Source organism: Ixodes scapularis, unplaced genomic scaffold, assembly GCF_016920785.2.
Source record: "Ixodes scapularis isolate PalLabHiFi unplaced genomic scaffold, ASM1692078v2 PGA_scaffold0__279_contigs__length_252992795, whole genome shotgun sequence".
Classification (NCBI taxonomy): domain Eukaryota; kingdom Metazoa; phylum Arthropoda; class Arachnida; order Ixodida; family Ixodidae; genus Ixodes; species Ixodes scapularis.
This window is the reverse complement of record NW_024609835.1, coordinates 121,147,865-121,171,359: the sequence shown is the minus strand read 5'-3', so window position 1 is coordinate 121,171,359 and position 23,495 is coordinate 121,147,865. Positions and strand designations below refer to the sequence as shown.

At 43.1% G+C, this 23,495-nt stretch overlaps 1 protein-coding gene and 1 non-coding gene across 2 annotated transcripts; one reads left to right on the top strand and one right to left on the bottom strand.

Moving 5' to 3' along the window:
- Positions 1–10,855: 10,855 nt before the first annotated feature.
- Positions 10,856–13,116, bottom strand: LOC121837273 (glycine-rich cell wall structural protein 1.8-like). Its single transcript, XM_042292859.1, has 3 exons — positions 13,094–13,116; positions 12,924–13,026; positions 10,856–11,200 (listed from the first exon to the last, which is right to left on the bottom strand). The coding sequence occupies exons 1-3, from the start codon at positions 13,114–13,116 to the stop codon at positions 10,856–10,858; spliced, it is 471 nt and encodes a 156-aa protein (XP_042148793.1).
- A 3,027-nt stretch (positions 13,117–16,143) lies between these two features.
- Trnav-cac lies at positions 16,144–16,216 on the top strand. Its single transcript has one exon. It is a non-coding gene; the product is annotated as a tRNA-Val (tRNA).
- The last annotated feature ends 7,279 nt before the right edge of the window (positions 16,217–23,495 follow it).

Below are 23,495 nucleotides of genomic sequence, written 5' to 3'. Positions count from 1 at the left end.
ATAGTAGTAGGTTGGGTAATTGAAGCATATTGATCTTTAGGTAGCACTAATGTTATATGCGGTGTCGGTGGTGAAAATTGAATAACCGTAAAAATGATGTGCAGACGAAGGTTCCATTGCAACGAAATTTGGCTTCTAGGGGCGAAGCTCCTTAGGGTCTAGCCTTGTCCGGCGTCCGTGCTCACATCGATTGCACTGCCTCCGGGATCGGCCCACTTTTACAAAAAAAAAAAAAAAAAAAAACGTACGCAAGCACGGGGGTTCGAACTCAGGACCGCTTGCTTACGAGGCAGACGTCTTAACCACTACATTGCATGTAGCTTTATTTTTTTTTTTGTTCCTTAATTGTAATACGTTGCATGTAGCCGCTGAACGTCTATACAGGAGAGAGCGCTGCGGTCAAATGCGTATATAATCGCGTTAAACTTTGCATGCATTGGCTCACCGTTTATAGACGAGAGGCCGCTTCGGTCAAATGCTCAACTGCGTATATAACCACGATCCATACCACACATCCTCTTTCTTACATGGACCGTTGAGGAGATGAGTTCCCACGGCTTCTAGCGGATCCAAGCTGATCCGCTAGAACAGTGGTTCTCAACCACTAATGTTTCGCGGACCCCTTGTGGATCGGCGGAGATAATGGAGGACCCCGTTCGTGGTGAAGGGAGGGAAAATGTAGAGGTTAATTATATTAGTGATTCAATAAATGGATATATTTAAGGGCTAGTGTAAAGCAGACTTCTCTTATTGACATTTACACGAGAAAACTAACTTGACAATTAAAACATTTATACGCCATCTAAAAAAAAAAGACAAATTTTATTGCCAGGAGACAGGACTACACGGACCCCTAGGACGACTTTACGGACCCCAATGGGTCCGCGAACCCCCACTTGAGAACCACTGCGCTAGAAGAACCACTGGTTCTGCATTTTACCGACCACAAAGCAGTAATAATGAAGTCGAAACGCAACCCGGAACTCAAGACTGCCTATGAGCAATAAAAAAAAAAAATCAGCACCATCATCACTTCCTATGAACAATAAAATCCGTATCATCAGCACTACCAGAGCTTCGCCCCAATCAACATCATTCACCACGTGGAGATGCGTCCATTTTTTAGTTTGAGTGTTATTATCCCAACAGCTTTAGAGCTATTCAATGCACATAATATTCTAGGCGAGATATTTACGTCAAGCTTAGGCTGGTCTAATGATATTGAGTGATCAAATGTCCCTACAGCGTGCAATTTGCGTAACGAGTGTCGATGAAACGACCGTGTCGACAAAACCTATGTTCATGAAACGCGTGTCCATGAAAAGTTGCCCATGAAACGTGACTGAACAAAACGAGTTTAGACGACATGATAACGACCCCGGGCTGAGACGCCCAATATTACAGTCATGTTTTGGTATTCAGAGAAGCTTCTATTGTTTTGACTTTAATGACAATCGACGTACGAAATCGTAAAAAAAAAGTAACGCGAAAAGGACGGGATAAATTTGAAGAAACACAAACACTCGTAGGACAGGCGCCTCTTTTTTATGTCAACTAACCAATTAGACCAACAATTCACTATTTTAAACTACAGAGCCGTCATCTGTCGGGCAAACAACAGGCTCACAGTTCAATTCTCTCTATCCCCTGCCGCATTCTACTTCCTTTCTAGCCAACTTCATCGCGTCCTAGAGCTTCTCCCGAAGAAATGAGGAGGGTCCCGCCCTTTTCCAGTGGAAAGGAGAAAATAGGGGGTAGCTTCCTCCTTTCTGGCTGCTCGTCGGCCTTTAATATGAGAGAGTTCCTTCGGGAAATTGGATACTCTGGGGGACGCAGAATGCAACTCCTTAAGTTGCTAAGCACACCATGAATCAGCCGTTTGTTGTAATATCTGCTCAGAATAAAAAAAAAAAGAATTGGCTGCGGAAACAATTATTCTTGCTGTTTTTGAATTGCAATATCATTTGTCATGATGCTCACAACTCACCTCACTGTGAATACGACGACAGAAATATTGAGTAAACACTTTATTTTCCGAATGGTTTACGACGCGATCATTGACGTCAGCGCGACTGCAGCGCGCCACTGCGAAATGAAGTGATTTCTTCGTCTCTATGTAAACGTTTGATATTTTCCTTTTGTGTAGTCGTTTAATGTTCAAGCTGTTTCACCACCATGATTGACCATGTACCAAATTGCCCAACTCAAACCGGTAATTGCTTTGTACCTTGGGCGCAAATCTACGTGTGTGCGTACTGGCACTCTGTGTTTGTGCACGGCGTGGGTTTATCTTGCTTGCGCCGCAGCCATGAGTGATTGCTTCGTAGCTTGGGCGCAAATGTGAACACGTGCGTACTGCCGCTTCGTGTGTGCTTGGCGTGGGTTTAACCACTTGCCAGGACGACCTCAATGACGACATTGAGGACGACCTTTAGGATGACCTTTAGGGCAATCTCAGGGAAGAATTCTAAGACGACCTCAAGGACGACGTCTAGGACAACGTCGAGGACGACTTCTGGGACGACCCCTAGGGCGATTTTAAGGACGACCTCCAAGTCGACCTCAGAACTATGTCTAAGACGGCGTCGAGTACACCGTTCTAGTGGACGACGTCATAGACAACATCAATGACGACGTATAGGGCGATTTCAAGGACGACCTCGAAACGATGTCGAGGATGAGATGAACAAATGACGTTTTATGGAACAGCGCCATTGGAGCGAATCGACGTTTTAGCGAATAACGGGGGCACGTGTTCACCCACCCGTCCTGCTGCGTTCACGCTGCTTCGCGGCGGAAGTCTGCGGCGGCTCATTACAAAAATGTCGACCTACTTGGCCCACCCGTAAACGCCTCTTCGCGGCGGTCGACCAATCGCTGAAGTGCATTTCTATGAAAAGTCGGGGTTCACTAAAACGCCGTTCACTCTTAGAAAAAAGGACATCTATAGTCCTAAACCAATCACTACTTTGGTGCTCTGCGTTTACGCCTTTCATACTGGTCGTTTTGAAGGTATGGATTTTCTCAGTTACCAAATAAGTATAAAAAATATTCCCAGCATGTTGATATTTTTCCACCAATGTCCCACCTCTGGGAGTCTATTGAACGGCTCAGGGGATGAATCTCTTAGTAAAAAGTAAACGCTCATGCCATAATTATTTGAAAGTAAAAAAAATCAAGCCGCTCCAAAGCTGTTCCAAGCCAACTGTTTGCTTCTCCACACGGCACGTCACAGGCAGTATCTATATTGTAGTGTTTTTCGTTTTTTTTTTTATTTGTGCTGTTCGCGTGGGGCTGCCATTTTAGTCTAGAATTCGTGTGTGTAGAGGGGGTATTTACTCAGGTGGAAGCGAAATTTCAAGGACAGGGAACTTGCTTTTCGAACAACTTGAATGCTGTCAAAGCCGTGACTTGCGGCAGGTGAGGCGGGTGGTGAGCCCGAAAACTTCTAGCGCTCAGCACAGCGCGCCACTTGGAGGGCAGTTTCTCCAGGAACCGTAGTATATTTGAACAGCAATATAAAGGATAAATTTTTTGTCGATTTTACATACCATCCTCCCTTAATGCTAAAATTCCAGACTAAATATCGGCACTTTCCGTCATATTTTTATACGGTTCAGTCCTTTCCCCAGAGCGCAATGGCTCTCGGGGAGGAGACAAGAGGACATCGCGGACGACAGTCACATTGACCACTGTACGGTTCAGACCAGCGTTAGAACATGACAATCCGCAAATCGATCGGATGCATCGTAATCCCTCAAGCGATCCTAAACTCTTTGATGCGAATCCAATGACACCTGGTCAACCCTGATCACGGCCCGACCGGCGGCATCAATGCCCGAAAGTTTACGTCATCTCATTTTGCTGTTACACCGCTGATACGCGAACACACGGTCACATCGGCGATAATTCCAGTCTTCTGTTCACAACGCACAACACTGCTATCGCGATGTTGCTGCTACGTTGCTGACGCGCAGAAATACGGAACCACTTTCATTGCCCGTTGGCACTCGGCATCAGAAAAGAGAACCGAACTCAGCACGGAAGGCACCCAAGCACCAAGCAGCAAAATTTGTGTGTCTTGGGCGCAGTTTCCGAGATTTCCATAACGTCCTCGACGTCGACACACCCTTCCGCGTGGTCCAACTTCCAAGCGTGGGTTACGCAATCCGGAGCCCAGTGTACATAGCACTCCTGGCACTGCTCCGGAACTTCGCTGTTTCTAGCGGTTGCTCGTTTGATAAAATTAGTGGTAAAAACGTCAATTCAACCATAATGTTCTGCACGTTTGGACTGGAAGCCTGAATCGCAGGCGGCCTTCGCTGCCGCCAACGTTACTAGAACCACTCAGTTGGGAAACTGCCATACAGCCTGCTTTAAAAAAGTGTCTCCGATCCGTACTCGAGATCCGAGCGAATGGCTAGCGCAACGCCGCCATTTCTCCTGCAGCGTCCACTCCGAGAACTGGAGGTGTCGCGAACTTTTGTCGAACCGAATTTTTAGGTCAAACTTTCGGGGTTCGATTGGCTCGAACCGGTTCGACGAACCTTCGAACATTTCACCACATTCGACCGGTTCGACTTTGTGGACTCTGTGGCCAGACCTTGATACAAGCATGCCTAGGTTTGGAGAATTTTTTTTGTATGCAATGGGTTATTTTATTTTATGAACAGTTGCAATTAAAAGAAATCAATTCTTATCACTGAAGAAGTTAATAACTTAATTTTTCTACTGAATTAACTGAAAGAACAAATCAGCGCTGCCCTTGATTCACCCCTTAGCCGTCACCATCCAATCCGAAGCCAACTGGCCAGTCTGTCGCGCAAGCACACACGAGTCGAACCTCACTACAAGGTTCGCCGAAATTTTCACTGAAAGGTCGAAAAAGTCGAACCTGGTCGAACTCGAACCGCGGCCGGTTCGCGACACCCCAACCGAGAACTGCTCGGCCGCACGTCGAGCCGAACAAGGCCCGGTGGTGCCATCTCGCACGGCTATCTCGCAGTCGGGAGGCACTCACTTGATCGAATGACGTTTTAGCGAACGCCCACGTTTCATCGAACGACACTTTAGCGAACAGCCGGACGCTGCGAAGCGGCGTTTTCGGGTGGGCCAAGTGAGTTCATATTTTTGTAATGAGTTGCCGCAGACTGTCGCCGCGAAGCGGCGTAAAGCGCAGCGCGACGGATGGGTTAACGCGCGCCCCCGTTATTCGCTAAAACGACCATTCGCTCAAATGTCGCCGTTCGCTCAAATGTCATTCGCTCTTGTGATATGGACCCCTCGCAGTCATAGAGATCATACACACTAACTCTAGAGGAAAAGGTCCGCCATTTTCCCATACATTCTTGCTGCCGCAAGCGGCGGATCATGCAGGCAGACCCTCGGGGTCCCAAACACGGTTACATCATCAGAGCAGTGTCGTGAACTTCAACAATTCACGAACTTACCGGTGGAAAGATGTTCACGTTCCTTTCGAAGCTTTCTTCTTGAAAAGCGCGCAGATGTACGGCCTCGCGTTAACGCTAAACTAAACCATATACCCGGCTTCGCCGGTGAGGCGCGGCTGGGCGCGGTTGAGGAATACGAAACTGCGCAATCACCAGATTTCTGAGATTTCGACAGAAGGGAAGTTAATGCAGCGTAATGAGTTTATTGCTTTTTATAAGCGTTAGAATAGCTCATAATTTAGTTTACAACGTTAAATTATTACTGTTTATATTGCTGAGAGTTTTCACTCTTCGCGTTACCATGGCAACGTTGCTTTCTTTCTCTCGTGTTCTGTCGCTCTCTTTTGCGTTCGTTCACTCGGGACCCAGGATGTCGGCGCACGGGATTTGCCACTCCTCCTCACCCACCTTTACCCTCTGCTCGCAGTAGCTATGTAAAGCAACTTTCATGTTTGAACTCGTCGCTAAAGGGTGGCGCTGTTATCGTATTTTGCTCGGTATCGGTGGACGCCAGCGGCCCAGGTTTCAAGGGTGAGTTTCCCAACTGAAGGTTTTAGTAACGTTGACTGCTGCTAAAGCTCAATCAACTCAACATTTATTAAACATCGTGCGCGACGTGCTCGCAAAACGAAACTGAAAGAAGATGAGTCAGGAGGACGGAAGCGTTCCCCAGTCTGCCTTGAGGAAGAAAAAACGTCTCGTTTCTCCCTTCTTCTCTGCAGAAAATACCGACTTATTATTTGATAAGGCGAACCGAATGCTCTCCGGGTTGAATTTGTGGAGTACATACAATTCACTTCAAATAAACACAGAAAAATCAGAAGCCAGTGCTCTTTCGCCCTAAAAATAAAATAATCAACACAACGAAAAATCTTAGTTTAGACTCAACCAAGCTTGAGATTGTAAATTTCTTCAAAATTTTAGGCGCCATTTTTTCCGATAATATGTCGTGGGATGAACATGTTAACTACCTTATTACAAAGCTGTCTAGAACTGTCGGCATGTTAAACCGCCATCGTTATACCTTACCGATACACGTCAAGTTACTAGTTTATAATTCCTTGTTCTCCCCGCACTTAAATTATTGTAATTTAGTTTGGGGTACCACCATTTCAACGAATCTTGAAAGGATACATTTGTTACAAAAAAAAAAGGCAATAAGAGCCATAGCCAATGTACCATTTCAATCGCATACATCCGACCTTTTCAAAAAGTTCCGCATTATCAATGTGCACACTTTGTATTCTTACAGGCTCAGTACAAGCCTTAAGATAGAGCTAATTAGGAACACAAGCTTTCTAGTAACCCTTGGCCGCCTCTCATAAAATATTATTACTTATCCTACTCGTGGCGCTGAATGTTGGGGGTGGTCACGCCAAGGACAAATTATGGCACTCAAATGCTGAGGCACAATATTCCTAATTTACTAAATCTTTACGAATCGAAAAACTTGGACTGGAATAAAATGTCAATAGGGGAAATCCGTTCATTTTATATTATGGGTGGCCATGATAACTAGTTAAAATCACTGTTCTTGTATTTGATTATATTGCTTGATCTGATATGGTGAATTTTTGCGTGTTGCAACCTCTGTGTGTATGTATGTTTTTTTTTTTTTTTCCTGTTGTGTTCCGTCGCCGTGCGCTGTATGCGGTCAAGGGCTCGTCAAGCTGTGTATACAGCTTTTTCCCTTGGTCGCCGCCATCGAGTGTGATGGAAATAAAATATTATTATTATTATTCTCGTGTCCGCTTGGGAGCGTGTCAGTGGAAGCGAGGAAAACGCGCCGTTGCTACATTTCTACTCCATTTTTTTAAGAATGTTCGATCAACTGAGTGCAACCGCTCGCGTATGCGTGGAGCACACGCGCACCACGCATACGGACGTCGCATTCGAGGCCAGATCCCGTATCGCGAACAGCAGGTGAAGTAGCGAAAAGTGGTGTCGCATTTAAAAATTTTAGTTTTGTTTTTTTCAGAATTAGCACTACTTGGCAAAGTCTATGGCACACCCGTAGCGGATGGCTTGTGTAGTTTGCGAATGAGACCATGCGCCAGCAGTCGAATGCCGCGGTTGCCTTTTTATTTCTCAGTCGAAAACCTAAAAGTAACATGTATGCGGGCATTTGTCTTTCGTCATCAAAGGCCTACTTTGCCATCAATGATGGCCAGCGCCACATCTGGTAGATCTGAGGTGTGTTGATGGGATCTAGGATACTTTTGTGCCTAGAACTCATAGTTGGCGTACGGTCGCAATAAGGCGAATGGAATACGTAAAAACGCGAACTTCAAGGCGGTAACTCAGAACTTAACCACAGGCCGTGTAGTCGACAGAGTTTGCTTCGGGAAGATACTCGAGATGAGAACTGTACTCGATTTATGAGTTCATGCGTATGCGAGTGATCATCGATTCTTTTAAGCAATTTAGAGTGTCCATAAAATGGAGGGCTAGGAACACAGAGGATCTGATGAAATATCAATGTCTCGGTAGTAAGGCTTGTGATAGTGTTCATGCGACTGAAATCTGTGTTCATTTGTTTTCAACCGCCTGAATAACTACAACGAAACAAATCCGTGTAAGTGCTTCGTATGCCGCGGCTGTAATAAATCAATATGAAGTATCAAGTTTGGTGAAAGTCCAGAGCGTTATGTTGGCCAAAGCCGTAAGCTCAAAAAGTTACGGACGTTGTGTGTCTCGTTCTGTCTCTGCTCTACTGTTCAAACCCTATTCTCCTCCAATTTTGTGGTTGCCATAATGTTTAGCACAGACCAGATCGCCTGCATTCATAGGATTTTGCTCCCAAAACCATAGTTTCCCTTAAACGACTAACACTAGCGACCGACATCGACCAAACTCACACACCCAGCATTCACGCGAAAGCATATCAGCTAGGCTTGCAGTCACTATTTTTCAACTCGCGAAAACCGAGAGTTGGCAAGCCGGAGATTGATATCCTCATATGCGTGTAGCACGTACACAAGCCTGGTCGGTGTCGGTTGTTGCCGTTCGTCGCTCAAGTGAGACTAGGGCATACGAGTATTCTTAGATTTACTGAATTTGTGGATATGCCTTACTAGAGAACTACTTTTTATTTTTAAGTGAGTGCCGGAATTCAATTAGGATTTTCCTTGTAACAAAGTGGGAAGATCAAGCGACCTCGAACAATAGGTCTGATAAGTATTAATTCCTCCAAAACGCACGTTCAAAATAAGCGGCAATGTGAGTTTCATCCGAGTTTCGGCTCCAGGGAATAAAATGCCGAATGGAGTGCCTCAGAAGAGCTAAGCAATTACGTATATTGTCAGGTGGTAAAATTGAATGCTTTCGAACATTCAAACTGCACGTTTTACCTAACGTACTTAGTGCCCCGCCCATGGCATGTTTTCCTCACGGTATACGCATGTCGCCGTGGGAGCTCATATTGCTCCCCTTTCGCTTTTTTCAATAGTGTGAAGGTTGAGTGTACGGAGGTTGTTGTTGCTGTATTACAACATTTTCTTTAAAATGTCCAGCAGTGTATGCTTAAAAAACGAATGGAACTTAAGATAAAGACGAATACATTAACGAACAAACCGTAAGGGCGCAAGTGAACTGGTGTATACTGCACTTTTCAGGGTAACCGGAGACTGGAGAATACGAAAGTTGACACCAAGAGAAGAAAAAGAATACATCTTAAGCATAGCTAAAATTTTATTCCGGACCGAACTCTTCATAAAAGGGTTGAACAAGCTGACAGACGGAGAAGGACCATCCCCACTCACACCGCTCTTGTTTTACACGAAGGGATGAAACGTCCTTAGACGCTCCACAATTGGGTCGCCTGTTAAAGAAGTTAAAGTAAATTTTAATATAATAATCTAACTTTAATTTAAGAATTATAATATATAGCACCTGGCTCGATTTATTTGGAAGAGTTTAAGGTATGTGGTTTAGTGCGCGTGCCGATCACGAATAAAAGTACCGAAGATTTATGCTCAGTCACTGAGACATTGAATACGAGATAGCGAATTCCTGGGTAGAAATAACACAACCTCAGAAAACTTTCAATCAAGGTGTGAAAGCGAAAAAGCAGACGAGTGCCCTTTCCGTTTTACGTTGTGTGACTATAAAACAAATATTCACACTATGTGAACCTTAATAGTCTCTCAACTCCTTTACTTTGAATGTATACCAAAAACTGTGAATAAGAAAACTCTCTCGTACGCAGAATACGTTAGTTGTATGTACAATTTGCATTTATTATTTTTTTTTATGAAGCGGAACTGCAGACTGCAATTGGGAAAAAATGTTTCTTTCAGAAGCACCGTTGTGGACACTTCTTGCTTGTTTGTCCGGATCCTGCAAAAAGGAGAATAATAGGACCCTGATTTAGTCAGCTCGTAAAAATCATCCTCGAGCCAGCATTATTTTTGTTTTTCCGCACTTACAGCACCAAGCTGGAGTGATAAGACGAAATCGCTAATATGCTTGGTATTTCTTTAGAGTACACATTTCTTGTTTATTTTACTGAGGCGCGAGTCTCCACAAGGAAACTTTATTAGGGTGACCGACAACTTACGAAACGCACTACTGGAATTTTTTCGTTAAATATTTCTTTTCTACGTTCATAAATCAGTAATTCTTTATAGATACTGGAGCTGTCTGCGCAGTGCCGGCCACTCCATATTGTATTTCACCATTCTCGCTTTGTGAATTCGCTTATTGGCGCTCTTATGGGCTAAAACTGCGTCATTTGCTTCAGAGCCATTGCGGTGAGCACGTCTTCTACTTTTGCGCAGGAGTTGCGGTGGCGTCAGAACGACGCCGAGTTCCGATTGACTTTGAGGATAGTTAATAGACCTCAATGCTAGATGCCTTCGGGTCTACCCACAATTTTGTTTGCAATCAGCCAATAAGCGCCCGGCCCTCTGACATCAATGCAAACCCTGTAACTTCGTCTCCGCACAGTAGTGCCACGCCCTGCGTTTCTTAAGCTTTCAGTAACTTCAGCTTACGTCTCTCACATGTAATTCGTAGTAGCTCGTATTTAATTCCCCAACAAGCATCTTATAAAAGATCGAGAAACAGCCTTAAATATATATATATATATATATATATATTAGAGCTGCTTCTCTACCTTTAAACAAATTAACATATATATGTATATATATATATATATAAATCTAAGGTATTGTTTTATTACATAGTGCAAACAGTTCCCTTTGTTCGCAGACTTCTGAAGAGCTGAGAGGTCAACGGCAAGTTCGGCGAATGCAAATTTGTCATAGGTTACTAAGGCATAATTGAGTAGATTCAGCGACTTCCTCGGGTGCAATATCCGGAGAACTCTGGCGGAGACATAAAATAGAAACCCCGCACCAGCCGAGAATCAGTACTCACATTCATAAGGGCTGAGGTAAACTTAATTATCCGTAAAATCCACCGAAGCCGGGGCCAACGCCATGGCCCAAACCGAGGCCACCGAAGCCACCTCCGTAGTGTCCCCCGTAGGTTCCTCCGTAGGTGCCATAGTAGGAGCCGCCGTAGCTGCCACCGTATCCACCACCAAATCCACCTCCGTAAATGGGGCCGTGACCAAAGCCGCCACCGTATCCGTAGCTAGGGCCGAAGCCCCCCTTGAAGCCTCCACCGTGGCTCAAAGCGCCCAGGCCAAGGCCCAGGGCACCGGCGCCGAGACCGCCGAGGAGGGCACCCTTGAGGTGTCCCGCCGTGGCCACGGCAAGGAGAAGCGCGAAGACGGTGGCGCTGAACTGAAAGCAAGTAAATAAAGCAGTCGATTTATCTAGTAGCAAATACATCTTTTTCTGTCGATTGCATGAGTGTGATGTGGCAACGGCCTGATTGATCGGTTGAAATATCTAGAAACCTTCAATCCAGGCATGGGCATCCATGTTGCATACTCAGTGGGGAATGGGCGCAAACCCGTTGGCACGGTTGAAAGGCCTCATAAAAACAGGGCGGTTTTATTGTTTTTCAAAACTCATTGGGTCATCTAAAAAGATATAAAGTACACTCCTGGTTTGAATAATTAAAATCCACGACCTTGCGCATGCCTTTTTTTTTCTCATGTGCACTAACAGCGTATATTCATATCGGCCACATATCTAAGGCACGAATACGAAGTAACCGCATAACAAGTAGGAAGATCAAATAATTTTAATGAACACGTACTATATTTAGGAAAAATTTATGATGAAATGAACAGATACGCATGATAATTATTTTTTATGTCATAAAATTGCTTAAAACATTTAATTTCAAAGACCACACAAGCTGCTTAATTAAAAAAAAAGCTCTTGATTAAAACTTTTTGAACGTTTTCTGTCGTGAATGTATTAATTATAGTGTTAGAAAGAAAATAATTATAACAAAAATTTGCACGCTCCAACCGGTGTTAATCTGTTCGAAGGAACCATGATAGGGTCAGTCAATATCATTTCGAGCGATTAGAGTACTTAGAAAGGAGAGGATGCTTCTAATGTTTAAATGCAAATTATTCTTGTGTCTAATATTTAGAGAAAAACTAATCGCAATAAAGTTTGTTAAATATCCAGAAAGAAAGCCTTGAACTGAAATATGCCGATTTATGTTTTTCGTATCTATTAGACTGTCACAATAAGAGTGTCGTCATATTATTCTTTAATCATCACAGAGCCTACTTAGAGATTCGCGAAACAATAAAGCTATTAAAACATGTATTAAAACGGGCCTGGTTTTTATCAGAAAGACGCTGTAGGCAATAAGGGTGCACACCTCTGGCGAGTTTTAAAGAATTATAACCAAAATAGAGCAAATATCAAAATCTAAAGAACGCAAGCAGAAGAAAATTTGGAAATGAGTGGTCTGGTTTTCTGTGAAACACCAGCTACCGCTAAAGGCCGCGGAAGCTTCCACTTTGTTCAATCGCCCACTACCAACATTCCCCAAACTTTGGAACTCCGAAAAGTATACGTTACGCGCCCAATTTTCCCGGACAAGCGCCCATACCTAGTTCAAGCCAGAGTGAAGGGGGGGGGGGGGGGGGGGGGGGGCGCTCTTTCGGTATTTTGCGGCACTTCGCGAATAAGTGGACGTTAGGATCTAGAATAACCTTCAGTTCGGTATTTGTAAATACATCTGAGCGCGATCAAAGACAATTACCTTGTCATTCTCTTCGAGCGCTACCATATATTCTCAAATTCAGCACCAAACTCGCCCAACCATTAGCACTGTTTGTTCTGGTAGAAGCTTTTATATGAGTGTTGGTGTCGCCTAGCTGTGCCGTAGTTAAAATCCAAAACATATGTCGGTCAGGTGGGAAGGTTTCGCGTGAAACTTCTCACCGGTCAAGCAATTTCGTTACAAATAGACCTTAAGAAATTGCACTTATCGGCAGATGAACGACTGTGTCGAAACCTCCATTTAAAGGTTTGCCTTTGACTACCTGTCTGCTGTCTTGTCAATTCTAAAAAAAGGACATGAACTAGTACTCACGAAGGCCTTCATTTTCAGGTCTGGCGACGATATCCAACAATGCACGATCTTCAAGATTGAAGCAGAGTGATTCTGGAAAAGAGCTTGCTCCCTTTTATACCCCCTAAAATTAATTTTTCATGTGGTTGAGGATCGTAACATTCTGATCGTGACTATACTACGTGACTCACTTTAAAGCACCTGCTCTAGGCATGTTACGGGAGGTCCGCTCTATCGGCTAACACTCCTACACTTAATTCCTTCCTGCATGCCATCTGTGTGTCGGCATTTTAAGTCCTCCATTCACGCAAGTGCGATAACTGGTTCAGTGTACACTGCAGCAGCATTCACGAGGCCACGCGACAGCGTCATAGGTTGGGTAACTTAAGAGGTAAGGCCTTTCGGTAACTTTTAATTTATATACTGAAATGGTTTATGCCATTTTAGTATAATTCGTAACTAACATAATAATCGTAATGAACATCGACGGCTGTGATTATTCATAGTAACGTAAGTGCACTAAACCTTTAGTCTTTATTTGCTTTAATATCTTCAAATGCAGCTCGGTCCTAAAATAAGTAAAACTTTAGCCCCCTACGCACAAGAGGCCATATAATGAGGAGGCTATATATTTACTGAACGGAGCCACTTTGGGCGTTATTATAGGAGAAAGCGAGATATCCAAATAGGGGCTATTTAGATAATATTGCGCTGGTGATTATTCCTAACACCTTGCTATGTTCATGTTAAATAGTGAGCCAAAACAAACTTTCTCGATAGGTAATTTTCACGTTTTATCTTTTCAAGAATGCACGATGTAGTTGTTTTTACTTCATTGCTTCCTCTTTTCGCTGATAGGACATCCCATTCTTGAGTGCAGTAAATTGCCTATTAAGACCTGAATCTCGAGTGTCAGCGCTGTCAAACAAGCGGCAGGCTTTTTTTTCTCCAATATTTACGTCTGCGGTATTTTACGGCACAAGGAAGCTAAGTCAAAAAGCGTAAATGCCTGTCAAGGTCTTAGCACCATTTAATTGACGTACAACGAGAAACATGCCAAACAATTTAAAATAAAGCAAAATCATTATATAGAAAGTCGTAGAAAGCAAACTATAATAATTATATAGTAATTAAAATTCACAAGGACTACATGAAATAATATAGACAATTTATAAACATTAGGCGAAAATTGCGTACACAATTAATTTGCGTTACACACTGGGGTACGCATCAATTTTAAAAGCATTCAACTCCATTAGACAGCAATTATATGACTCATGAGCATATGCTATTTATAGTTCGTTAGCCAATATTAAGTCAGTATATATTCAGAACCAGCTGCCGAACCGGAAATAGAGTCAGCAAGAGATCCAAACCACAAATAAACGGAGAATAAAGTCAAAATGAATTTAGAACCTGAGGCCAGGTCATCCAGGCTTCCTCTCATTCGCGACCACCCCACGCTTGGCTTCGCTGGGCTCGATAAAGGTGAGCTTTCATCTCAGGCACCAGCTTGCAGAAAGCCTCGTGGGAAGCGCCATGGCTTCGGTAAGCTACGCTACCATCAGGATGCCGGGTGCCAAGGTGATATACGCGGAACAAAGCTGTCGACGAAACGTAGCAGGATGCGTCGATGAAACAAACGTTGGACCCTTTGATGAAACGCATTGCCGATGAAACCTGGACATCTCGATAAAACAATCCGTCGATGAAATGTCGTTCGAGGAACTAGTTGCAACCGGGGTAGAGGACTTTCGGACTGGCATACACGAAATAGTGCACGTAGTATATTCTACATTTTTCGTTGCATTTATCTACTCAGGATAAAAACACCATCTATCATTTAACGCAATTGGGTCTTATTTATTAATGACGAGACGGCGGGATGCCTCTTTCTTTCTTCCTTGGGGTTTCGCTCACTTTTCTTTTTCCGGTAAACAGGCAAAAATGAATTCAAATTAAAAAAAAAAAAAACAGCAGACAAGATATTACTCAGCTGATTAGACAAAATAGAGATATTGAGGATACTTAATTTCTCACCAAAAAAAAAAAGGCATTCGTAAGGGGCTCGAGTGAGCAACTATCGGACAATCGGTTCGTCCCCGAAGCGTGCTGAGGTAACATTTTAAGCGCGCGGTCACCACGCGGTTACAGCGCGCTTCCCAGCATGTCCCGCCGTCTGCTAGCCATTAGCCATTAGCAGCTACATCACATCATGTCAAGTAGAGCTCTGCCTTGACTTCTTCGGAATTTTGAGGCACCTATTTCTCAAAGAAAGAACAAATTTTGCTTTGAAGAAAATCGCTTCCTTGGTGTAAAGTCGGAGTAAGCCTAATGCTTTTTTCTCGTACGCTATACGGTACAGGGAGTAACTTTTGTTGGTTCTGAACTAAGAAAAAAAATAAACTTGCGTAAGGATTTTTTAGCCTCAATGCAAAAATTGGTGCTTGTGGCGGCCAGAAGAAAAGAGGTGGAATTAATTGATTAGGCTAGCTTATTAACTGAAAAGCTTCGACAAATATTTGACTACCTATTTTCGGAGTCGTAAAAAATGCAGGTAATTGACGCGTTGTGAAATGTTATTAAAACAAATTTTCGCTAGGTGCTACAGGGTGTTAAATTCAACCTTTGATTACGGCTTTGATCCCCATCTAAGGTTGCGAAAATAACCACAGTTGTCGATTCTATCGCTCTCCCCCGGCTCCGCAAGGGAAGGATACAGCAATAACGCAGCTCTTTGTCCACTTCGTTTCGTTTTCAAGTCGGGACAGGGTCTTTTGTGCCCCGTAGCGTTCACTACTAGTTTTAATATAAATTTCACATGAAGACTAGGCCGTGTCCTGCGAAATAAAATTGTAAACGCTTAACTATTTATTTAACTAAGAACCTCTCAGTTAATTAAAGAACTAATTCACTTTGCCTGTTTTCTAAGGGTCGCCATGTCCGCCAACTTGGCCTGAGCGCTAAAGACTTGATCACATGCTCCTTTTTTTTAAATTCTGAACTAAGAAAACACCGTCTATATTGTTTGATTATGGTTAGTAAGTTCTTTTTTTTTTGTGCAATAAAAATGCAAAGGTATTCTGCTATTTTGACATTAAATCTAGGATCAGTAATACTTCTAATGTTGTTTTTAAAATTTAGATCGAGACATTACGATTATAAACAACAGGACGAACTGAAATTATTAAAAAGGATACTGCGTTCAAACTGTCCCTTCAGAAGTCTCCTGTCTGTGTCGGTTTCCGTGGTGTAGCGGTTATCACGTGCGCCTCACACGCGCAAGGTCCCCGGTTCGATCCCGGGCGGAAACATTGTTTTTCTGTAGTTCTTTTTTCACTTTCTTTTACCGATATTATCAATGAGCTTTCAATGTAATGTGACATAGTCAATTGAAATTCAATATTTACTTAACGTCAATGAGTGTATCGCAAGAAACTCGATATACAGACCATTAAATTTGGTCAGTAGAATGTAATTGAATTTGGTGATGAAGACCTTATTATTTTTTTAATTTACATATTAGGAATGCAAATGAGTCTGGACAACGCCATACACATTCTTTTGATTTTACTCATTACATTTTTAAATTAGTGTAATTATTAAAAGCTCAATATATCTTAATTTACTCGTCAGACATATAAGGGGAATTTATGCGCCTTGCAAGTGGGCGCATTACGGTCCTCTGCGCATAAGAAAGGAGGTGTGAAGGTGGAAGAGGAGGTTATACTAAGCACTGCCTCCCTGGGGGGGGTGAGGGGTTGCCAATGCAAACATCTCGGCGTCGGCAATGACGGACGTGCTGCAGCAGCTCTTGTCTGTAGCCATCAGTCCTTGGCGTGGTTGCTAGTTAAAAAAAAAAAAAAGAGGAAAAAACATTCCGCTTTTGTGCTGTGTGATTTAGAGGTTGGCTGCAATCAAGCGCTGTCCTGTTACAAGGGGAAATGAAAACGTGCTGCGTCTTCGGATGTTGTGGGCGCATTCACGACGGTGTGTCGCATTTTAAATTTCTGGAAGGATTGACAGGTTGAGTGCTCTTTCTTGATTCAGCGGATGGTGGTGCATGTCCGTTCTTAGTTGGTGGAGCGATTTGTCAGGTTAATTCCGATAACGAACGAGACTCTAGCCTAATCAATAGGTGCGTGTTTCTCTGCACCTTGCACCCTTCTTAGATTGGCGGCTGCTAGCTGCACGAAACAGAGCAATAAGAGGTCTGTGATGCCCTTAGATGTCCGGGACCGTACGCGCGCTACACTGAAGGAAGCAGCGTGTTTTAATCCCTGTCTGTTAAAACAGTAACCTTAGAGAAAGGTGACTTGAGCAAATACAGAGGGGTAATTGAAGTCCATCGAATTTCTCCCGAGTACGTGTATGTCTGTTTAAATAACATGGCATAGAAAAATAAGTTTCCATAAAATTTCGCCAAAAAAAACAAACAAGAATTACTTCTTGATGTCAACGAGTCTACGCCATAAATTCCGCGATACGCTCGACGCCGCAATCGAAATGAGGGAACTTGCGGAAACTAATCCCTCGTTCTCGGTTGTTAGCCAACAAACCTCGGCGTGTCGGCCACCTCGCCCGTGAGTCGTTTGGCTTGGCTCCTAAATAACTGTCTGCTAGTTGTCAGACAAAAACGCATCGTACCGCTCGAGTTATTTCGTCTGTCCTTTCTGAAAGGCGAAGTCGAGCTCGCTCGTAAAGGTAAGACAGCTGTCGAATAGCAGACGACGTTGCAAAAGGGCAGGCGACGCTCAGATAGTGGGTCTCGGTGACCCACTATCTTTCCACTCCAGCCAATCAGAGCTCAGCATTCTGACGTCACCGCAACCCCTGCGCAAGAAGCAGACGAACTTGTTCTCCGCATTATTAAAAAACTCAGTATTTGTTAAATTTGAGCTCACTCACTATACAGACACTTGAGTTCTCTCAGTCAGCAAATATTTCTTTCTCTCCTCATTAGAGATTCAAAATACTTTTTATCGTTGAGTAGTAGACATCAGCTGATTTGCACCCTTTGCAGTGGAGGATTCCAAGCAAAGGTATATCCAAAAAACGAAACACGAGTTCATTTTTGGAATCCGAAATGAATTTTCTTCCAAGCTAAATAAGTGCAAGAAATAGAAATATATTTAATATCATATTTCCATTATAATTCATCGTGCCATTTTTATCGTAATATTATATTAAAATGGCCTTTATTTACGCGCGATTAAAAAGCGCGAAACAGTAAAAGTGCGCGTACAATAAAATGTGTTTTACTTTTTAATAATTAATCTGGAGATAAAAGTCTTCTGGCTTCCCCCCCTTCCCTTTCCCCATTATTAATGTTTTTGAACATGCAAATATGAGTTTTAAACGCTAGAACATTGCACCCATACGTGAGAAGCTGAGTCATTGAAAGGAATGTTTATTAATAAAAATCGCACTCATTACTCAGCTTTAGTTTATTTTCATCATCTAGAGGTACTGATCCAGTGTTAGTGCTTTATTCCTGACGTCGTTCTTGATTTTCGAGATGCTCTTCATCGCTTTGGCATGTAAGCCCCCCCTCCCCCTTACCCACCCCTGCAGAAAGGCGCCGATGCCGTTTTCGCGGTAACAGTGTCGAACAGTGTACATAAATACCTCTACAAAGCTGTTATAGCACCGTATGGAATGCCCTGATTGAAAGAAAAAAAAAAGTCCCTCAAGTGGAGGGAGAGGACTGCAACAGACCCAGTGAGTGCCCGTTCCCGCTCGAACCACTCATGCGCGCGATTAGGGCGTTTGACTTCGCCCGACTGCGTTACGGCGCTCGTGACTGCTCACTACGCAATCACATTCTGTCACGATCTATGGTGTATACTGTCCACGTCATGTTAGTGATGGAGCTTGCTAGTTTTTAGATCGCTCCTGTGATCCTCCATAGTGCACCATCTCTCCGTTACAAGAGGGGTTTGGTGCGAACGGAACTTATATCGAGCTAAAGCAAAATGTGGAAGACAGAAGACTATATCTCCTGGCTTCTTACCTTTTACTTTACTAGAATATAATACGGAAGACGTTTCTGACCTGCGTACACTTACTGGTATTCTACCCGTCATTTCCTCACCTTGGGCTTTAAACAACTCCGACAATGTCATACTCGCCCCTCCCTCGTAAATGGTTCGTTCATTTTATCTTGAAAATACTGCAAAACAAAGTCTACTTGTGCGCAGATCAGTGGTGTTCTAGGACTACATAATCGGTGGCGCAAGTGACCCAGTATATACTCACATCGTCCGTCGAAAGCTGCCACAAGCTGTCGTATTGCAGTTGGTCGCTGCAAAACGCCTTTGGGCGCTCTTGGCGTAGCTTAATTACTCTCGCCATAAAAGTCTTCGGCGCAGTGGTCGAGCGAGGGCTCACAATATTTGGCACTTCGGTTCGATTCTCATTGGGGCAGCCTCGCAATTTTGTGCTTTTATTTTATTCTATTCTCTTATATATCTCTTGCGCATGTGCATGGGTATGCGCTTTCACGTGACTAGCGGAATTGTTCAGGTTAGGGGGGGGGGGGGGAGGGGGGGGGGGGGGGAGTCAAGCGAATGCTAGCGCATTTAATATTAGTAAAAGTAAGCTTCAATAATAAATTGGAATTATTGGTGTCAGGATCATTGCTTACGAAGAATAATGTCCACAATTGTAAATATCTTATTCCGTATTGTTTAGAAAACTCAGTTGTGCGGGACGAATAATTTGAATACGATGAATGCTCAACTCCAAGTGAGAGCAACTCTTTGAAGACTATATTAAAATATAATAAAATTAGATTTAATAGCTTTAATATTTAAAGGAAATGCATAAATACTACATCTGTAAAACACCATGCGAGGTGTACAAAAATATTAATGGAGCCAACAAAGGTACATACGGTTTACCGGTCTCCAGTTGAATAAAAACAAGCTTCCACTTTGAGGTAATTTTTTGTTATATACATATATTTATTTTCCGAGACTTTGCTGGAGTTGGCAGCTTGTAGCTCACCCGTGGGTAGCCAGGCAGCTGGAGTATGACCATGTATTTTGTAGTATTCCTGAAATCAAACAAACACGAATCAAACTCGAGACTGCAATAGGTGTGCTCCTTGTAAAGTAGCCTTCAATATAAAAACTGAAGCTTTACTGTGTCATTCATAGGCATCCATATGTACAATAATTCCAGAATTGAAAAACACTTTATAATGGTAGATTTAAAGGCAGGATAATGTAAGTGTGCCACGATATACGTGGTACCAACTTAATCTAGACAGTTAATTTTGTGGCATAGGCACATATGGACGCACTTGATAGGTGGTGATAAAGCAGTAAACATAAAGACCTAAACGTCAGGCGACCTAATAACAAGGCAAAGAGTCAAAATATTCAAAAGTGAACACATGTTTTTATGTCTACAATTTTTTTAAATAATCGATTGCACTTTGGAGGGTTTGGTAGACTACTACGGGCCCTTTTCTAGAATACTATTTAATCTTGGGGTGCTATATTACAAATGATGCGTGCCACTGTGTCATGGGTTATTTATAAAGAGTTCTCACGAGCCTCAGTATTACCCTCAGTGGTTGTTTGATCCCTTTAATAAACAAAGAGATTTTGGTTTGACGTTGTTATAATATATTGGTTTTCTGAAATCCTGCAGATGACACTTTGTCTAATACCACCGTCCGACGAGCATATTGAAGGCCTTGAGAGCAAGCTTCTTCAAAGTATCGGCGAACTAGCTCACGGTTGCGCACTTATCGGCGTGCGTTGGGTCGCCGGCCCTGTAAAGAGTTTCGTTGCGAAAGCCTTTAACGAGCCCGTCGGACAGCATTATAACAGTCTACGGAAGCGCTTCTGAATCTATATTTATTTATAGTTAATATATTTCTGATACATATATTGCCGGCGGAAGTCAAAACAGCCGTTGTTCTTTTTAAACAACAAAACTGCTCATAAAAAAAAAAAGAAAGAGACAGGGGAAAAGGGAGCGACAAACACAACGAAGTCTAAAATTTTATTTAAATTTCGTTGTGTTTGTCTCTTTTGTTTACTCTGTCTCGTGGTTTTTTTTTATATGAACATTCGCCAGCTGGGAAGCTCCATAATCCTTATTTTTGGAAATTGCCCACTTAGCGGCAGTTACGACGAACATATTGATTACTCGTCATATTCTTACTGAATGCTTTTCGGGTTTGACTGCGTGTATTATATTTGTATATTAGAGTACTTATCAAATACGGATTATTTATAATAACTATGACTGAGTCTCGCTGTCAAGCGGGTGATATTATCGAAATTTCTCCAGATTGATTTTGTTTAATGAAACGTTGTCGCTGACGGCCCACTGATTATTTAACTAACGGCGCCTTCTAATGTTAACGTAGAAACGCCTAAGATAGAAACCTGCACTAAACTACTGATCTGCTTTAACTTTTTAAATACAACTGTTATTATATATTTAACGTGTAGAAAGGGCCTTTCCATCAAAAGGGAACGTGTGCCCAGAACTTGCGTAGCAGAATACAATATTAGCAAATGTAAAAAAAAACACAAAAAGTACCGAATTTTATGCAATTTACTGATTCTAATTGACCTGACGCAGAGGCTTTTGCGAATGTAAATGTCGCAAGGCACTCAGCTTCAAATACAATTACAGTCCCTATGTAGATGGTAAGTAGAATTCATAAACACTCGAATAAGTTTAAGTTCAGAATGCAATTATCAGTTCCCCTGGAGAAGCGGAGAGCGCAGATGATTGCACATTCTACGTCTCTGTGGCAGTAACATATCCCATATTTTGCTGCAGCAAAGCACACTTTTGATTGATTGGCATATCATAAAAGCCGCAACAGTTCCGCTCTTACTACCGATGTGAATAAAAAGTTACTCCAGGAAATACCACATACAGTCCTGGTAATTCTACTGCTGGTATTTGGGGCGCGGCAATAAAAGATGGGTGACCGGGTACAAGGTGTAGGCAAATAAAGTTGTGTGCAAATAATCGATTTGTCGAATTTGAATGGAATAAATATTTTCCAAATAATTATATTCAAAGTGTGAATTCCTAGTATTTGAGTTTTCGTAATCTCGATAAAACAAATAACAGCACCACTTACGACAAAAAAAAAAAAAAGATTTATTGAGAAATGCTGTTTATCCGGCGATATAGATTTCACGGGGCTTTGTTGGGTGTAGATCAAGCCTGACTTAAGAAGTCTTGACTAACAAACAATTTCACCAAGAAGTAGTTTGTTTCTTGCTTTTTTCGAAAAGAACCCTCGTGTTCCCCATTTTTTGAAAGCGCTTGACCAAAGCCTATAAAGCATTCATGTCGACATTTTGAATTCAAGTATCTGGCATCGCCTACACCGGCCTCGCTCATTAGAAACCTTTTTTCGGGCGTTACGCTCATGATATGACATATCATTGTAAATAGAACACCAATTGCAGCGATAATTGAACCGGCCTCTTGCGCCCATCCGTCGCTCCCCGCAGCGTCGAGCGAGGGGCCAGGGCGGGTGGCGCGAGACGTCAATGGCCTCAGAACGTAGAGTCATGTCCGCCCGTTTCTCCAGCGCGCTGCGTATCCACACGACGACGAATGGAAGAATCCGCCAGCCGCCAACTGTGTCTTACGTTTGTCGTATAAGTTTGGTTACTATAACCATTTACATTCTTGCTATACTGCGTTTCGCTTTACGTCCAACAGCGGCCAATACTATAGACCGCTCCATTAGGGTCATAGTAGAGAGGGTAAAAAGAGAAAAAAACGCCCTCCCCCTGTTACCCGCATGTCATCTGCTCCGCCGAGTGGGCAGTACTTAGCGTCCGGCTGGCGTACAAACTCTCTTTAAAATCGCGTCATTTTGGAACTTTCAAGCGCACATGCGCAGATTTTGGTATGCCAGTTATCGTGTATTACTATGCTAGATAAAAGGACTAACAGAGTCCAATTGCGCTGTTATCCGCGTGCAAATAAAAATAAAAAAATAGGGAAAACTTTGTCAGACTGGCCGGTCTCTCCGGCGAAAAGTGAATCCGGTGGCTGTACCTTTTTTGCTATACAGAGTTCGTACTGGTGTAGGCCTTTAGCGACCATGAGTGGATGTCTGAAGTTATAAATAAAAACGTGCTCTCCTGCCGCATTACACGCAGTAGTTGAGGGTAGTATTGCCGGCTGCCTCAACTGGTATTTAAGTAACGGAAAAAAGATATCTCAGTTGATCATTTACCGAAGTAGAACAACAGAGAGCTCTAGGCTGATTTTGGAGTAGCCATAACTATTCTAAGGACGCGAACCACTTTACAATGGCAGCCACGAGCGAGAGTTTGATATTCCGTGCAGCCCGCCGATACAGCCCAAAGATGGAGAATGGCAACATCCCGTTTTGTCGTCGGCTAGCGGAGTCGGGCGCGTGCCCTCTCTCTCGTTTTACCCTGCCGAACCTGCTGAGTTTCCCGGATGTATGGAGAGGGCGCTGCTGTCGAACAAAATGGTGCCGCCCAGAGAGCGCTAAATGGAATGGTCTATAATCCGACACAGTTCACCAAGCAGCGTCGAAAAGTTCGTCGTCACGGTACACAACGTCTC